General features: G+C 39.9%; 1 protein-coding gene across 1 annotated transcript; it reads left to right on the top strand.

Annotated features, from left to right (window-relative positions):
* Positions 1 to 4,121: 4,121 nt before the first annotated feature.
* Positions 4,122 to 11,863, top strand: ALA1 (aminophospholipid ATPase 1). Its single transcript, XM_086586873.1, has 7 exons — positions 4,122 to 6,555; positions 6,727 to 7,033; positions 7,923 to 8,631; positions 8,721 to 8,844; positions 8,983 to 9,202; positions 10,034 to 10,492; positions 11,442 to 11,863. Exons 1-7 carry the CDS (start codon positions 4,812 to 4,814, stop codon positions 11,659 to 11,661), a joined length of 3,783 nt encoding a protein of 1,260 aa, XP_086442999.1. The 5' UTR covers positions 4,122 to 4,811; the 3' UTR covers positions 11,662 to 11,863.
* Positions 11,864 to 18,749: the final 6,886 nt, after the last annotated feature.

The raw sequence follows: 18,749 nt of genomic DNA, 5'->3' as shown, positions 1-18,749 counted from the left end.
GGGTTTTTAAGAACCGACCCGATAAAGAACCAAACCCATTAAAACCGAATAGTAAAAAACGATGGGTACCCGAACTGAAATCGGAACCGATTAGTTTGATTTTGATTTATAGAATTTAGTATTATATTACACTAAATAAAAACAAACCCAAACATTATTACTATACATAGTATTATATATAGTCTATATTTGTTATGTGTAAAATTATACTAAATATATATAACATTTAGCATAATAGTGAATGCGTGTTATTAAATGCATCTTTTATAATATTACATTAAATATGTGTATTATAAATATTAATAATAATATTTACGTGTCTACGTCTATACGTATAGTCGTATATTATGAATTAACTTATGCACTGTCTATATTAACTAATACATGAACGTAAATGCGTGCTTGATATATTACATGTATATATATTAGATAACGAATCGTGCAATGCTAACTAACAATTGTGGTACATGTGGTATTTATTCTATATATGACGCATTCGTTATAGTATAATATACATATGTTTCGATTTAAAATATACACATACATATAATGTATGAGAATATATTTAAAATTTTTAGATAACTTTCAAATATTATTATTGAATTTAGGACCATTACTTCTTATGAGAGGACAAAAATATCGATGACAAGTGTTATAGTCCCCGTAAACCAACTTTTATATCGGTTATATAACTAAAAAAAGTCATTTTAGCAATAAAAATGTATAACCCGATAAGGAACCGAAATCGACTTATTTAATGGGTATGAGTCCGGGTTTTCAAAATATAGGAAAAAACCCGAAAAAACCAAACCCGATAGGAACCGCTAAAAATAGACCCAAAACCAAAACCGGTAAGAACAGACCCATGAACACCCCTAATTCCTACTCACTCGGTCATTCCTATCATCCTATCTATTTCACTTATAATAAGCCCCACAATTAATTTTTAAGCACCTCCCCAATTATTTATCTTGTAACAAATAGGCCCAAAAAAATTAGAAACAACTCCTTCACTATTTGTTTTTGCAATAAAAAACCGATAATATTACAAACACCTTCTTCACTATTTTTCCACGTAAAAAATCCTACTGGGCTAACAAATCTAAACACCTAATTTCTTAGATAGTGGCAACATATTTTGCTATTTCACCTTCATTGTTTCACCATTTTCATTCAATAGACTTTTGAGCATTGATTGGTTTGATAGTAGATGAGATACAATTTACGTTTCTAAGGGCATCTCCAATGGCGAGGTGGTAAAATTACATCTCCACGTAAGTGTTATTAAGATTTTACAACTCTAATTGTATATTATTGTATAGCCTATAAATATCCACTTTCTATACTCTTCAATAAAGAAGTGTAAAAAAAAATTAGATTTTAAACTTGGACGTCATTTAAAGTAACGTCTCTCTTTAATTTAAACTGGAACATCCGAATTAAAAAATTACAAATTATGGCATTAGAACTAGAAAGGGATGTGACTTAAAGTGACGTCCGATTTTTTTTTTGTTTGGACGTTGTTTAAAGGGTCGTCCGAGCTATTTATCTAGCGAGATAGAGAATTCCCCACCTCTTATATCAACTAATAGTCTATTACCTACGGTATACCCCCCTGGAGATGCCCTAAGTATTGTTATTATGTAGTTTATAAGTATTGTTATTATATAGTTACATACTCAAATGTGGAAGAGTTGCTCTTATATCTAGAATCCAAACAATACGTATAATAGAAAATATTAAATATTCGAGCGAGTTTGAATACTTAAAAGAAACTAGTGCATATCACGGTTCACATACTTGTGAACCTTAACATATTTAGTTGGTAGAGGAAAGTGATGGTTTGGGATGGGCTTATAATTAGACACTTTGATATTAGAATTGTCTATGTTATTGTAAGTAAAAACAACTTGCCAAATTCTCTTCTAGATCTACGCAATGAACTAAGAGCTGATTTTCTAGGGATGTGATCTCCACAACATGATGATCGTCTATGAAAAAAATTAGCTCATTTGAATATGTCTAACCTTACCAATAATTGAGTTCAAGTTCGAAATTTATCTAACGGTCTAGAATTTTAACACTCTTTTTACAATACTAGACACATCTGATTGAACTGATTTTTTGTGGAGATATTATCCATGGTAGGAAGGTAATATCTGCCAAAAATCATCCTTTAAAGTAATGTGTAAATCCGCTTTTGGATTGTGTATGTCATTTCTATTTATCGACGTAGCCAATTTTATAACATTGTAAACATAACACTGTAAACAAATTTTAATATGTTTAGACATCTTCAAATATACTGATTTTTTTTCTAAAGATGATCTATATTATGGGAAGAACATCTCTACAAAAAAATCAGATTCTAATTTATTGTTTTTCATGGTGGAGTTTATTTAGAGTTCATATAAGTGGAGTTCATATAACAGGCATGATATATGCATTTCAATTCATTGTGGTAAAGTTGTGTTTGATTTTAGAAATTGAGATAATTGAAAAATTGAGAGTGAGAGAAGGTGAGCAAAGATGCATGAGATAGAAAAATTGGAAGTTACCTCATATGCTCCACTGTTTAAAGAAAGTAAACATCTTTATTTTTTTCAAAAAAGGAAAATTCCCAAATTACATGGGCAGATGCATCCAATGTCCCCCTTACAATCTTACCGTTCGTTTTTGTTTTTGTTTTATTTTTTTGTTTTGTTTTGTTTGTTTTTTTTTTTTTTTTTTTTTTTTTGTTCTCTATTACATAATTAGCAATCACTTTCCAAAAACTTGATTCCTCAACCTAACTAGAAGTTGTAATTAATAAAATTGAATGATTCATCTTATTATTCAAATGTGTTGATTTTTTCTAAGAATGATCTATATTGTGGAAAAAATATCTCTACAAAAAATCAGCTTCTAATTCACTGTTTTTCATGGTGGAGTTTCTTTGGAGTTCATATAACGGGCGTAGCTCGTTATATGAACTTCACTTTATATGAACTACAAATGAACTTCACCACCAAAAGTGGATTTATAAGATGAATTGAGAGGTGATTTTTTTGTGAAGATAGTCTTTTCATAATAGAGAATCTTCCTACAAAAAATCAGGCCAAATGAAAATGTTTAACCTTGTCAAAAGTTGTTTTGAAATTTGAAAAATTTGGACCGTTGGACAGTTTTATAATAATGTAAACAAATTTTGATACGTCTAGACATCTTCAAATGTGATGATTTTTTCGAAGGATGATCTATATATTGTGGGAAGAACATCTCCACCAAAAATCAGTTTCTAATTCACTATTTTTCATAGTAGAGTTTCTTTAGAGTTCGTATAAGTGGAGTTCATATAACGGGCTATATATTGGTAAATGATCACTAAAAAGTATTAACTTTTATACCCTCCCCACTAGTGGGGAAGAGAAACAACAATAAGGATGAGTCTAGAGGTGCTTATATCCCGATCTAAATATACAAACACATATACATTTGGAAACAATTGAATGACATATGCAAGAATTGAATACTTGTATACATCCAATCTTTTATGTTATGTATCTAATTTCTTGAAATGCAGGCTTTCACTTTTTTTTTTTGAATGTTATTTTTAAAAGAGCAATTCTAGCAACCAAAAAAAAAACTTTACTAGCTAGTACCTGAATACTTGTATGCATCCGTGTTTTATGTTATTAGGCTTTCTTTTTTTTTTGATATTATTTTAGGAATCCAATTCTAACAAATCACTTGTGACTTTACTAGCTAGTTCCCCGATATTAGCAAAAAATCCGTGTTTTTACACATCCCAAAACAAAATAAAAGTGATATATGTTATTCTTTTGGTAAAAAAACATAACACTTTTAATATGGTGGCATGTATCTAACTTACAAAATTATAGTCACCGGTTTCCTAAAAAAAAATTGGCATTTATTACACATCCCAAAACAAAAACAAAAAGTATATTGTATTCTTTTGGTAAAAAAAACATAACACTTTTATTATGGTGGCATGTATCTAACTTAGAAAATTATAGTCAGTTTTTCCTATTTACACTTTTGGCATTTATTATAAGTAGGAAAATATACCAAATAAAGAGTCTACCACTTATAAATACGGCTTGTAAGTACTAAAAACGAACACCCTAAAAGAAAATGGTCCACCACTGAGTGGCGGATCCAGGATTTTGAATCAAGGAAGGGACTGCTAGTTCAAAATTTAACTATTTTTTTTTAGTGGTGAAATAGGATATCCGCCCGCCACCACTTATTATATGAGTAGTAAAATCAAACCCCCTTCAAACCTATGCAATATGCAATAGAAACATAAATTTTTATTACACATACACGAATTTATGTTAATTATTTTAAATTTGGGTAAACATAAAATCATGTGTTCTACTTAAAAAAATGATTATTTGGATAGAAAAAACGAGGAAGAATAGGGAAGATGAGAAATTGAAATGTCAAAATGTCTAGAAGCAATTGAACAGGTGGAAGAAAGACGGACTAATGTTGTGATTAGTCAAATGCTGTAGGCTTCCTACGACTAACGGCCCCACTGCTGAGAGTAAAAGTCCTGACTTCTCGCATTCGCCGTCCCCGAACGAATTGCTATACTCGACCTTTTCAACTCGATCAAGTAAGTCTCATCATCACCAGTCAGGTGAGCAAAGCCTATACAGTCATCCGGAATATTATATTATCTTACTTTAGAGGAGCGTTTGGTAGCTGTTGGCTGTCGTTGTTCTAAATTAATTGGAAATATTTGCTGTTTTTGGTTGTTGTAAATAATCGATTATTGAGTATATGACCTTTTAAGTCTGGAGCTCATGGCTTCTGACCGGCCTCTCTTGGTTCCTTCTCCTCGTTCTCCCCCAGCCCCGTCAGCTCCAGCTCCAGCTCCAACTACTACTTCTACTTCTAATACCCAACAACATCATAATTATAATCTTCCTTCCAAACCCAGACCCAACTTTCCTGATCTGTCATCATCCACCAACCCGCTTGGAGGAGGAGGACCCACTAAGATGTTGATGATGGATGGGAATGGGGATCGCAATTCATCTTCTGGCCGAACTTTTCTCTCCGCTCAATCCAAAGCCTCCGGCAGGTATTCTATTGACGAGGTCGGAACTGCTTTTATCTCCGCCACTTCCTCTATGGACAGGTTCAGCCGTTCAGGGTCCAAGACACGGCCCCCATTGCCAATGCCTACCCGGTATGGATCACGGGGGAACAATTCCGACGGATTCACCTCTTCCTTAAAAGAGATAAGTGATGAGGATGCAAGACTAGTTTATGTCAATGACCCTGATAAGACCAACCATAAGTTTGACATTGCAGGTAATTCCATTCAAACTGCCAAGTACTCAGTCTTCACATTCTTACCCCGCAACCTTTTCGAGCAATTCCACAGGGTCGCATACATTTATTTCCTTATCATTGCCATCTTGAATCAGCTCCCTCAGTTAGCTGTCTTTGGTAGGGGAGCTTCTATCTTGCCCCTCGCTATTGTTCTGCTTGTTACAGCAGTTAAGGATGCTTATGAGGATTGGAGAAGACACCGTTCTGATAGAATTGAGAACAATCGTGTAGCATCAGTGCTTGTCAATGGTAGTTTTCAGTCAAAGAGATGGAAAGAGATCCTAGTTGGAGAGATTGTCAAATTTTCTGCAAATGACACTTTGCCTTGTGACTTGGTACTGCTTTCCACCAGTGACCCCACTGGGGTTGCTTATGTCCAGACCATCAATTTGGATGGGGAATCCAACTTGAAGACTCGCTATGCAAAACAGGAAACACTGTCTAGGATGCCTGAGAAAGAAGAAATACGGTGGATGATCAAGTGCGAGAGACCCAATAGGAATATATATGGTTTCCAGGGATACATGGAGTTAGATGGTAAGCGAGTCTCACTTGGTCCGTCAAACATAATCCTCAGAGGTTGTGAGCTCAAAAATACAGCCTGGGCAGTTGGAGTTGCAGTTTATGCTGGTCGTGAAACCAAGGTGATGCTCAACAGCTCTGGATCCCCATCTAAGAGGAGTCGATTGGAAACCCGTATGAATAGGGAGATCATATTACTCTCACTGTTTCTTATTGCCTTGTGTACAGTAGTCTCTACTTGTGCTGGGGTTTGGCTTGTGCGTCACCAGGATGAGCTAGATTACTTGCCATATTACAGGAAGAGTGACTTTTCTAACGCCGCGGAAGAGAATTACAACTATAATGGATTGGGGTTGGAGATAGTCTTCACGTTCCTCATGTCAGTAATCGTGTTCCAAATTTTGATACCCATTTCCCTCTACATTTCAATGGAGCTTGTCCGCCTTGGGCAGGCCTACTTCATGATCAGGGATAGAGATCTATATGATGAAGCATCGAATTCGAGGTTCCAGTGCAGGGCATTGAATATAAATGAGGATCTTGGACAGATAAAATATATATTCTCAGACAAAACTGGGACACTAACTGAGAACAAGATGGAATTTCAGTGTGCAAGCATACATGGAGTGGACTTCAGTGGTGCAAAAGCTCATTCCGATACAGAGCAGAAAGGATACTGTACTCGAGGTATTATAAGTACTATTGTTTGATTACTCCCAGCCTATATCTTTTCTCTTTTGTCGCACTCAGTTGGGCTCATCTCCAAATTCTTCTGCCCTTGTTTTTTCTTCTGCTTGTTTTTTGTTTCTTATTGTTATAATGTGTATTGTTATTTTTATTTTTTTTATTTTGGATCAGTCGATGGATGTGTCCTGAGACCAAAAATGCAGGTGAAGGCTGACCCAGAGCTCCAACGACTGCTGAGAACTGGAAGGGAAACAGAAGAAGGAAAACATGCCCATAATTTTTTCCTTGCTCTGGCCACTTGCAATACTGTGGTGCCTCTGGCGGTAGAAACAGCAGACCCTTTTCTAAGGTTGGTAGATTATCAGGGTGAGTCTCCTGATGAACAGGCACTTGTTTATGCTGCTTCCACATATGGTTACATGCTTGTAGAACGAACCTCTGGACACATCATTGTTGATATTCAAGGAGAAAGACAAAGGTAATCAGAAGCTGCTCATTTGCTAGTTTTATATAGTGAATTCTAATTTGTATTTTATGGCAGCTTTAGCTTCCATTTGCGGTGATTACTGAGGTAGTAGTTAGATGTTATATTAATTTTAGTAAGTTTAGCTGCTTATAGCAACTGCTGTTGTTGTTAATGTTGTTGGTGTGGTGTTATGATCTGGGGGGGGGGAGGGGGGAGGGGGAATATTGTTGGATATCGGAGTAGCAGTTTTGCTACTAAATAGTAACCTTTGAGATGGCATCATCATTGTTTTGTTGGTGGCAGTGGATAGCTCTTCAGTTGCAGAAGAAGTAGACCAACCAAAAGCGCGGTTTGTTGGGTTATGGCGACTGGCAAGGGTGAGAGTGAGAGAAGAAGAAGTGACAAGACTAGTTTGTCTGTCTGTTTGTATTGCTCCCATCTTTGTTTCCTCCTCCTTTGCTGTCCTATATCTCCCCCCGTTTTTTACCACCAGAGACTTACCGGAAGAGACAGTAGACAGTCAGCTGAAGAGAACTTCCCCCTTTATTCCTCTCTTTCTCTCATCTTAGAATCATTGGAAGGAGAACTCTCCTTCTTTCTCCTTCATTTTCCTCTCTGTCTCTGGCAGCACAAATGGTTGATCTCCCTCACCAGTGCATAATATTGTCATGAAAGGTAGTCTAATTTTTTGAAATGCATGTCTCCGGCCATGGTGGTAAAAGCTAGGAACTTTGTAGCTTGGCCACTGGTGGTAATAAAGCTGGTAGTGGTAGTTGTTCTGGCTGTTATACAAATAAGAATCTCTTTTTCTAATTATGTTTTAGTATCATATGAGTGCCTTTTGAATACTTGTAGTTCACCAAGGGCCCCTTTGTGTTTCTCTGCCTTACCGGCAGTGCAGGTTTGATGTTCTGGGACTGCATGAATTTGATAGTGAACGAAAGAGAATGTCTGTCATAGTTGGCTGTCCGGACAAAACTGTAAAAATTTTTGTGAAAGGAGCAGATACTTCCATGTTTAGTGTGATTGAGAAATCCCCAAATTCTTTTGTTGCACGTTCAACTGATAGTCATCTCCATACCTACTCCTCACTGGGTTTGAGAACATTGGTGATTGGGATGCGGGAATTGAATGGTCTAGATTTTGAACAATGGCAGTCAATGTACGAGAAAGCAAGCACTGCTGTTATGGGAAGGGCAAGCTTACTTCGTACAGTAGCTGCTAAGGTGGAGGTTGGTCTTCATTTATTGGGAGCCTCTGGCATTGAGGATAAGTTGCAGCAAGGTGTTCCAGAAGCAATAGAGTCTCTGAGGCAAGCTGGAATTAAGGTGTGGGTCTTGACTGGGGACAAGCAAGAGACTGCTATCTCAATTGGTTACTCCTGTAAGCTCCTGACCGGTGAGATGACCCAGATCGTAATTAATAGCAACTCCAAGGAATCTTGTAGAAAGAGCTTAGAAGATGCAGAATCCATGTCAGAGAAGCTTGTGGCAATGTCTGCTGGTGCCCCAAACAGTGAAGTAAATTCAGGATCTGCTAGAATTCCTCTTGCATTAATTATTGATGGCACGAGCCTTGTCTATATTCTTGAGACTGAATTAGAAGAAGAGGTAACATTGTAAATAAGCTAGTTGGATGAGACAATCGTTTACTGTGTGTTATATGCTGACCACGTCTTTGTCTTATTTCATTCTTAAAGCTGTTCCAAGTAGCAACGAGATGTAGTGTGGTTTTGTGCTGTCGTGTGGCTCCTTTGCAAAAGGCTGGAATTGTTGCCCTCATGAAGAACCGCACTGCTGACATGACCCTAGCCATTGGCGATGGTTAGTCTAATTCTCTACAAATATTTCAATTGGCTTTAAGATTATCTATGTATGCTCATTAGTCATTATGAAGTAAATTCATACCTACTTTTGTGATGGGTCTGAATTTGATAGAAGCTTTTCTACCATGTTACTTAGGTGCCAATGATGTTTCAATGATCCAAATGGCTGATGTGGGAATTGGCATCAGTGGTCAAGAGGGGAGACAAGCTGTCATGGCATCAGATTTTGCAATGGGGCAGTTCAGATTCTTGGTTCCCCTGTTACTGGTCCATGGGCATTGGAATTACCAGCGTATGGGATACATGATATTATACAACTTTTACAGGAATGCTGTGTTTGTTGTCCTCCTATTTTGGTGAGTACTCTATGTCACTTTCACTAGTCACTACTCTATACAGTATATTCAGTAAAACTTGAAGTTTTTGACATTCCGGTAGAAATTTAACCATTTTAGCAGGTTACATGTTATTTCTTTTTAAATGTGATAATAAAGAAAAGGAGGCTTTTTTAAAAAAAATAAAAGAAAAGAAAAATTAATTAACGACGTAATAGAACAAGTAACACCATGACAGAGATAGTTTACCAATAATTTACACATGTGCATGCACTGAAACACATTTTACAAGTCCAGAGAGATTTTAATTAATGTGAAATTTTCCAAAATTTTGCTAGAATCAACCCAACGGCCTTGGTTCTGTTTTGTATTAATAGTTTAATACATCAAATATTAGTAGATTTGATGTATATACATTATACATGTAATTAATACATATTTTAGAAGAATAGACAATAATTTAAAAAAAGATCTGAGGGATTTACCAACATTGGATAATTCAACAACTTTGAGTCCATCCATCTTCAAATCCAAGAGTTCAATCACTTATATATTGGTTCCTTCACCTTCACCTTCACCTTCACCTTCACCTTATAAGCGCAACTATTTCATTTGAGCTTCATTAGAGATCTGATTTACTGGATAAATCAAGAGCCGAAGATTGACTGGGCATGTTTTCTAACGATACCAGGTTGATGTTTGACCATTATGTTACCAAATGCGTGTATGGGTTTTTGTTTGGTACAAGTAATCTAACGTTGAAACAGCTTTCCAATTGAGACAATTATGTAATTCAAAAATGCTTTTCTGAATCTAGTTTTCGTTAAAGCAGCTGATCCATAATTTTTGCAGGTATGTGCTTTACACATCCTTCACATTGACGACCGCAATCACAGAATGGAGCAGTGTGCTGTATTCTGTGATCTATACTTCTTTGCCTACTATAATTATTGGAATTCTTGACAAAGACTTGAGCAGAAGGACTTTGCTGAAATACCCTCAGCTTTATGGATCTGGACACAGACAGGAGTGCTACAACCTGAAATTGTTCTGGCTGACAATGATCGACACAGTTTGGCAAAGCATGGTTATCTTCTTCATTCCCTTCTTTGCATACAGGCATAGCACCGTGGATACGTCTGGCATTGGGGATCTCTGGACTCTTGCAGTAGTAATTCTGGTTAATATGCACTTGGCCATGGATGTAGTACGGTGGACATGGATTGCACATGCATCTATTTGGGGATCTATCGTTGCAACGTGCATCTGTATCATTATCATTGATGCTATATCTCTATTACCTGGTTATTGGTATGCCCCATTTCTATATTTTCTAGGGACACATTTGTCTCATCGGCATTGTTTCATCCGTGTCCTCCGTAAAATACTTGTTATATTCATCTCTATATTGCTTGGTTTTTCTTTGAAAATAGATAACAAGCCTAAACTTTTTTATGCATCCCTCTAGGCGGACCATATGGCTTATTGACCCATGCATGAGAGCTACGAATCACGTGTGGCCATGACACATAAATGCAAGAACAAGGATTCTTGCAATGTATACAATGCTGTCAATGGTGTCATTATAGGTGTTATGGTCTTCTTGTAATCAAATGTACACATTGCATAAACTTGTACAGAGTTGGTAAAACCTTTGGTGATGAAACCAGAGGTCTGGGGTTCGAATGGGCCAGCATCACCGATTTACTGACCTTATTAAAACAGGTTTACCTTATCAAAAAAAAAAAAAATTGTAGAGTTACATATGGTGTTTATTGAGTACTATGAGACAGCTCTGTTCTTAGTTGATTTTGCAATGTCTATAGATATCTTCAATGTTCATTCTGACAGAGTGACAACAATTTTGAAATTTTACTCTGTTCAGCCAGGATAGACAATACTGTAAAAGCAAAAACGTTATCTTACGTTGTTGTAGCATCTACTTTCAAGTTTTAGCTATATATTCTCCTACTTGCTGGATTAGCACCTGCCTCGAACTCAATCGTAAATCTACCTCTAGGGTTAGCCAACACCCGAAAATCCCATAATAATCCATGTGGAAGTGTTTGTAGTTAGATCTGTTGCTTGTATTTATTAATGTGCTAAATGGTTACAAAAAGATGGTATTACTTTGACATAATAAAAGAAGCTGAGCATTTAGATTCTGCATGTATGGCACTCGTGCTTGATTTAATCTTGTATACATCCACATTATTCCAGTATGGGAAAGCTTACTGGAACCATTTTTGTCTTGTTACAGGGCTATCTTTGAAATAGCGAAGACTGGACCATTTTGGCTGTGCATAGTTGCAATTTTAATGACAGCATTGGTTCCTCGATTTATTGTAAAGGTTTTTAATCAGTATATAAGGCCTTGCGATGTTCAGATTGCAAGAGAAGCTGAAAAGTTTGGGAATACAGGGGATTTCACAGAATTAGAGTTAGAAATGAATCCAATCTCCAACCCCCACGGTAGATGATATGGCGATTTCATTCCAAATTAATTTTTCTTTTTCATTTTTCCGTTTCTTTGTGTGTTACTATCACATTCTTTAGGTTGTTTCAGGCAATTACCGCACTTGCTTGTTGCAGTCTTGTATGCTATCCAAAGGATAGGTGTGTAATAGCTTCAAAGTAAATTTATTTAATTGTTTATATCACAATATCACTTCTGTTTTTGGACTTCTTCGAATCGTGGTTCTTTTTTTAATTTCTATCTCAGGACACTGCTCGATAGGATTGAATTCAAAATTGAAACGATATGGCTAACTTGGAAGTACACAGTGCTATCATTTTTATTTTTATTTTTATTTGCATTGATAAAAAACTGGAAATTCAATCCATGAATCGTGAATGAGCATAATTTTTATTCAATCTGGCTGCCGATGTTAAAGAGCAGCGTTGATTATGTTTTGTAGTCGTGTCTCAGTGTCTGTGACTTCCTAGATGAACTTATTTCTAAGGCTTAGGTTTTCGTCATCTTTTTCAGTAGCTAATGATCGGAGAACAAAATTAACACCACTATAAAAAGCAATGTGGGAGTCCCAATCAAATTGTTGACTGACAACTCTGTCGTTTTTATGCTACTGAAAATCTTGTTAATATTTAATGCCAAGATTTCAAATTTTGTTAAGAGTAGTTATTCAGAAAGGTTAGCCTGAGGGATCAATTCCTTAGGCCAATTATCCAATGGTTCAGATTCCTCAGGCCAAGATTTCAAATTAATATTCTCCAATCTAATCAAACACAAAGCATTTCCTCGAGAAAAGTTCTATGATAAATATTTCTCATAGCAATTAAAGAGGGCTGGCCTAAGCAGATTAGATAGATTGTAAAAACCAGATGGCCTAAGCTTTTCTCTTCATTATTCCTGATCAACGCTTGTTGGATCATGTGATCATCGCGAATTATTGACAACCCATGATCGCTGAAACTGTCGTCGAAATATAATAATAAAAGAGGCTATACTACATAATACATATAGATAATGTAGTAACCTTAAAATATAGAGCTAACATGCATGGAGGTGGTTTTCTTTTATCTCATGCCAACCAATGGAACCTCGTTTCACATGATCGTTCTCAAATATCAATATTTGTGCAGTATTTTCTGCACAGAGATACAGAGATCTAATTATAGTTTATTACAAACATCCGTCCCCTTTAGATTGGATACTATGGCGGTGGAAAGCCAAGTTTCAATGGGGTTTTTTTTTTGTGCCCAAACCCGGCCCTATTGATATCAAGGAACTGACCATGGAGTTTCACCAAATTCAAGATTTGGATCAAGAGCACTCAAACAAATGAAAGTAATTTAAGTGGAGAATCTCGGTGGCTTCGTAAAAACCCCTAACTGTGTCACTGTATCTACTAATACTTATGTTGTACGCGCGTGCACAGCAATTATTGGTGAAATCCAATAATTCTACAAACTTTTATTTTTCATGTATCTCAAAATGAGAAAAAGAGTAAAAAATACATCAAACTTTACATTTAGTTTCAAAACAGACAAGCTACTTGGACGTCCTTCTGTATATTCTACCCAGAGTGAAAAAAAAAGAAAAACAAAAGATGATGGAACAAAAAGTCTATAGCAGCGGTGTAGTAATATTAGCCAATCATAATACTCCAAATAAACAACTAGGATTATTATTACTACCTGCAAATCCCATAGTTCAACTCCAAACAAAATTTAAAGTCTTAGAATCGGCTTCCGTGCATGGCTCGCTAAACAATCATTACCCATCGAAGCCGCTGTAGTCATTGCCCCGAGTGCAGTACAAGGCGCTGTTATTGGTGGATTTATGGGCACTCTCACTTCTGATGTTACGTCGGCATTTCCAACTCCTCCTCCTGAAGCTGCTCCTAATCCTCAAGTCATGGCTTCACTTCAGCAAGCCCAGGTACTTGCTACTTCTTTTGGTTAAAATCAACTAGTTCAGGTGAATTTTGAATATAATTGATGGGTTTGGGTTATTCAGGCTTTGAGTGGTGGACCGATGGTGTAGATAAGTCATTTAGGTAGCCTCACTGATATAAAGTATGAGCTACTTTGTCTCCCTCTGCTTTCTGCTGTGAGGTCCCTTCCTTGTTCAATTCCCCTTGCAGTAAAATCACCATTACAATCTCTGTTGGTATAGCCATAACTAGAAATATTGCAATGTTTAAAACAAGCATCAGTTTTAAGTTCATAGAATTATTTTTCTGGTGGGATCTAGTGGACTATCTTGGTGATAGTTGTGTTGACAAATTTTCTGATCCTCTCTGATACAATCTCTCTCCTATAGTCTAATCTCTCCTCTCCCCCTTCTCTCTTCTAAACTCCCTCTCTTTTTATACTTCTTTTTCCCTTTCCTTCAACTGCCTCTTGTCCGTCGTTCATCTCTCCTTCATCTTGCGTCCTCGGTACCTCCACCGTCCCGGTGATTCCGCCTGCGATTCGAATCTTGTATCACTCACCGGCCTCTTATTCTTCGTTGATCACTCCTTGATCCTACGGTCCGTCGCCCTCTCCCAACTCGCGGTAGTTTCTAGCGGTTCCCAGCCGATTGGCATTCCATGGGCGTGATCACCAAAGATCGCGTCTCCTCCACCTTAACTTACTTACGGCCCATTTATCACCTATAACCTTCTATGTCATGAATATGACCCTCACAGATGCCCCTCTCGGTTCCTTTGCCGCCGTGGGAACTCAGAATGTTCCGGGGATGGCGACCAATGGGACCGGTGAACCTCTCCTCATTCCTCTCTTCCCCTTCGGCGGTATCTTTGCATTGTGTTAGTTCAATTAACTTCCTTTTCTTCGTTGGCTCGGGTTTCATCATGGCATCCAAATTGTCCCCCATCGCACGCCAAGATTTGCTCGACATTCACCATTCCGAGGCCCCACGTGTCTTCCTCTCTATGGTCCCTTGTCTGAATTTACTTCTTTACCCCCACCGCTTTAGACTCCGCTTTAAACCCTTTTCTCTTCTCCAAATCGACCATTTCAACCTTTCATTTTTTTCTTCCAAAATCTCTCCAACTTCTTCTCGCTTTTTTTTATTTTCACCTTCGGGCGATCTTCAAACTCCGATCGGATTTCTTTAGAGTCGCCTCCCCGGTTGTGCTACCTTGTATTCAGGTTTGTTTCCTTTTTCCCTTCCCTTCTCTTGTTATTTTGCTGCATTCACTTGCTTCACTGTTTCACTCTACCCTTTATCACTCGTTCCCCCATTGTTGCTTCCACTTCCTTCTTTATTTAGTCCGTCATGTCAGCGTCTGAATCAGCGGATACCTCGGCCACTCGATCCGAAGGTTCATATTCCAGATCTAGCCGACACACTACGAATCCATCTGAATCCTCGAACCCTAACTCTTCTGATTCTGCCGCGGAACCCTCTACCTCAGGCAGGAAGACTGCTCTTCCCCCCAATCGGCCATACCACTTTGTCAGACCTAATCTCGATGCCATCACGGCCGCCTATGGCATTCCCGATGATTTGGTCCTAGAACATGTTCCCGGTGTCACCCATTTTCCACATCTGGTAAAGCCCCGGCCTGGTTGTCTCATTGCTACTGTAGGTCAGATAGCAGCAGGCTTGCGCTTTCCTTTAACCCTTCTAGATGTCGAGGTGTGTAATCACTTCAATATTCACCCCCAAGGGCATAGGCAATTTTGGCGTGTCATGTATGCCGCGAACCATTATAATGAGACTCAATCCCCTAAAATCCAACTCCGCGATATAATTACTCATTTTTATATCAAGAAGAGCACCAAATTTGGTAGTGTAGGGTATCAGTCCTTCTGTACTCGTCCGCAGAAGAAATCCTTTATTCTTCACCTGACCACCTCTGACAAAGTGTGGCATTACTATCCACTATATGTGTCTGGGAATTTTCTCCGCGGATCTCCCCCTCCGACGCTTTCTCTAAGGCATCTCGCATTTCTTTCAAGTGGTAATGCGTCACTTTTACTTCATTTGTGCTCCTTTCTAACTATATTTTTAACTTGACTTTACTTGGTGATCCAGGTTGGAGACCCGATTCGCGATCTCGAATCTACACCGGCCTTTCTTCCGAAATTTTTCAACGCCTCCGCGATTTGGGTAGTGCTCAATGTGCCCTTCTCGGTATTGATCCAGAAAAAGGTAACCCTCTTTTACTTGATCCATCCTTGAAAAACATCGGTGACTACCAAGGTCCCCTCTATCGTTTGCCGCCACCCAAAGAAAGAAAACCCAAATCCTCTCCTGTCCCTAAAAGAAAACCCCACAGATCTTTCAAATACACTACCAAGATCTCCCACTCTAAAGCTGTTGCACAAAGGGCTGCCGCTAAGCACCCCTCCACTGCTCCCCCTACCGCCCCCTCTTCTTATTCTGCGCTAGCAGATTGGGAAGACGACATTAACCCTCATCTTACCACCACTTCAACCGCTGATATGGCCGCCAGCAAACTCAAGCTTTGGGATAGTGACTCCGACGGTGATGACTCCGTGGAAGTCGTTCTCAGAAGTCCGCCCCCAAAGAAAGCCAAGTCCGCTCATCCCTCTGTCTCTCAGGTTACCAAGCCACGGCCCCCCGCTCCAGGGCGTCGGCATGGGAAGGAAACTACCGCGTCTGGTTCCTTGCCCTCTGGACCTGTTGAAGTCTGGCGACCTCGATTCAAGGTAAAGGACCGCGGTTAATACCCGATTGAAAGATTGACAATCCATTTTGCATTTGCGACCTCTCTCTTCTTTGGTTCCCATCTTCCGGGAAGGATCAAGCTTCTGGCGATCTTTGTTTCTCTAGCTTCTCACAAAACCTCTATATATACCGGGTTTGGAAAAGGTAAGTTCTCTTCTTGTATATCCACATCGATTTCTAGATGCGCACTCTTTACTCGTTTTTTTTTTTTTTTTTTAGCTAAGCCCGGATATTGGACATCCGGGTCCGCGGATTGACTAGCACTCGACTCCTTGGAGATAACGGCGGAGAGATTAACGGTCCCGATGGCCGGAAAGTGAAGTATGCACAACCGAAAAGGGACCGGGATGATCTGCGCATCGCGGGCCATGAAGTCGCGACAAAGCACTTCGCAAGCCGAAGATCAACATAAAGACTACGTAGCCGGGTCGCTTCAAACCGGAAAGCCAACGGAGGCGGATAAACCGCTACTCAAGCCGCCGGACAACAAAGCTGCAGAAAGCCGCCGACCGCTTCGAGGCTTAGCCGAAAGAAGATAAACCGTGCATTAAAGCATCAACTTGATGAGCTCACTGCTTCGGGCCGACTTCTGCCTCCATCACCTCCGACTATTTCGTCTCCACTCATTGATATCCTTCCGATGGTGCCCATCGGTTTATATGCCGCCTGACCCATTCCTGCCCATAGCGCCGTTATTTCCCCATGGCCGAGGATGGTGATCCTATACTTGTCGGGAGGCGCTCAAGTTTCTTCTCAGAAGGATGGGAATGACAGCCAACCTAGAAGTGATAACCCGCCAATGGGCGAAGTTGCCTCTGAAGACATGAACACTGTTTGATTATCATTTGCATTCTATGAATTTGCTCTGTACCCTTAATACAATCTAAATTTCTCTGTTGGCGTCGTATATGTGAATGTATCCTGGTTTCTGGGTAAGCCCAGCAGGTTTTCTTTTAAACTCTTTTATATGGGGTTGCTACTCTGTTCTTCTTTAGTGTTTGATATGGAGGCATAAGTCCATTAACGAATGTAACTTGTCGAAATCCTTTGCTTTCTTTCATTTGTCGTTGTGTGGCTATGAAGCTTTGTGGGGGCAGATCTGCTTGCAACCAGTTTGATTAGGACTACTGTCCGCGAAGGCTTCTTCCCCCCCGCTGTCTTTGGCGGCTGTGAAGCCATATAGGGCCGGTTTGCCCCAAGTTTGATTTGGACTATTGTCCGCGAAGGGTTCTTCCCCCCCGCTGCCTTTGGTGGCTGTGAAGCCTTGTGGGGGCAGCTCAGTTTGCCCCCGGTTTGATTTGGAGCCTTGTCCGCGAAGGGCTCTTCCCCCCCGCTGTCATTGGTGGCTGTGAAGCCTTGTGGGGCAACTTCGGGTCTGCCCCGCTTTGATTCGGACGATTGTCCGCGGGGCGGCTCTTCCCCCGGCCGCCTTTGAGTGTTGTGACGCTTTGTGGGGCGCAAAATTCGGTTGCCCCCCGTTTGATTTGGACCGTTGTCCGCGAAGGGCTCTTCCCCCCCGCTGTCTTTGATTGCTGTGAAGCCTTGTGGGGGCAGCTCAGTTTGCCCCCGGTTTGATTTGGACCCTTGTCCGCGAAGCGGCTCTTCCCCCCGGCCCTTGGTGGTCGTGAAGCCTTGTGGGGGGCAACTTCGGTTTACCCGTTTTGATTCGGACCATTGTCAGCGGCGGCTCTTCCCCGGCCGTCTTTGAGTCTTTGTGAAGCTTTGTGGGGCAGCCTCGGTTTGCCCCCGCTTTTGATTTGGACCGTTGTCCCGCGAAAGCGGCTCTTCCCCCCCGTCTTTTGATTGTTTGTGAAGCTTTGTGGGGCTCGGCTCGGTTTGCCCCCGTTTGATTTGGACCGTTGTCCGCGAAGCGGGCTCTTCCCCTCACGTCTTTGGTGGCGGTGAAGCCTTGTGGGGGGCGGCGCTTTGGTTTGCCTCCGTTTGATTTGGACCGTTGTCGAAGGGCGGCTCTTCCCCGCTGTCTTTGGTGGTGAAGCCTTGGGGCAGCGGCTTCGGTTGCCCCAGGTTTGATTTGGACTATTGTCCGCGAAGGGCTCTCCCCCGTGTCTTTGGCGGTTAAGCCTTGTGGGGCCGAGTTCCCCTACGCTATCTGGGGCGATATATGCCTATCGAGGCCGCTTTATTCCTTTATTCTCATTCATAAGACATACACTTTAATATATGACAAGTAACAAAAGATTGACAAACTTTGATTCATACATGGAATTTCTTTAACATTCTAATGTTCCACGGTTTCTCAACATTTTCCCCTGCTAAAGTTTGCAAGCGATAAGTTCCAGATGTACCCTTTTCTCTCACAACATAGGGTCCTTCCCAGTTGGGCCCTAGTTTTCCTTCATTTTCCTTTCTCGTGGCTGGTGTAACGCGCCGCAGAACTAA

The sequence above is a fragment of the Coptis chinensis genome, unplaced genomic scaffold (assembly GCF_015680905.1).
Source record: "Coptis chinensis isolate HL-2020 unplaced genomic scaffold, ASM1568090v1 utg1580_pilon_pilon, whole genome shotgun sequence".
Lineage (NCBI taxonomy): Eukaryota > Viridiplantae > Streptophyta > Magnoliopsida > Ranunculales > Ranunculaceae > Coptis > Coptis chinensis.
Note: the sequence above shows the minus strand (reverse complement) of the source record. Positions and strands in the feature narration are given on the sequence as shown.

Coding starts and splice junctions, on each gene's coding strand:
- ALA1 (XM_086586873.1), top strand. CDS start 4,812: ATGGCTTCTGACCGGCCTCTCTTGGTTCCTTCTCCTCGTTCTCCCCCA. Junction 8,845..8,982: donor GACCCTAGCCATTGGCGATG/GTTAGTCTAATT, acceptor CATGTTACTTAG/GTGCCAATGATGTTTCAATG. Junction 9,203..10,033: donor TTTGTTGTCCTCCTATTTTG/GTGAGTACTCTA, acceptor TAATTTTTGCAG/GTATGTGCTTTACACATCCT.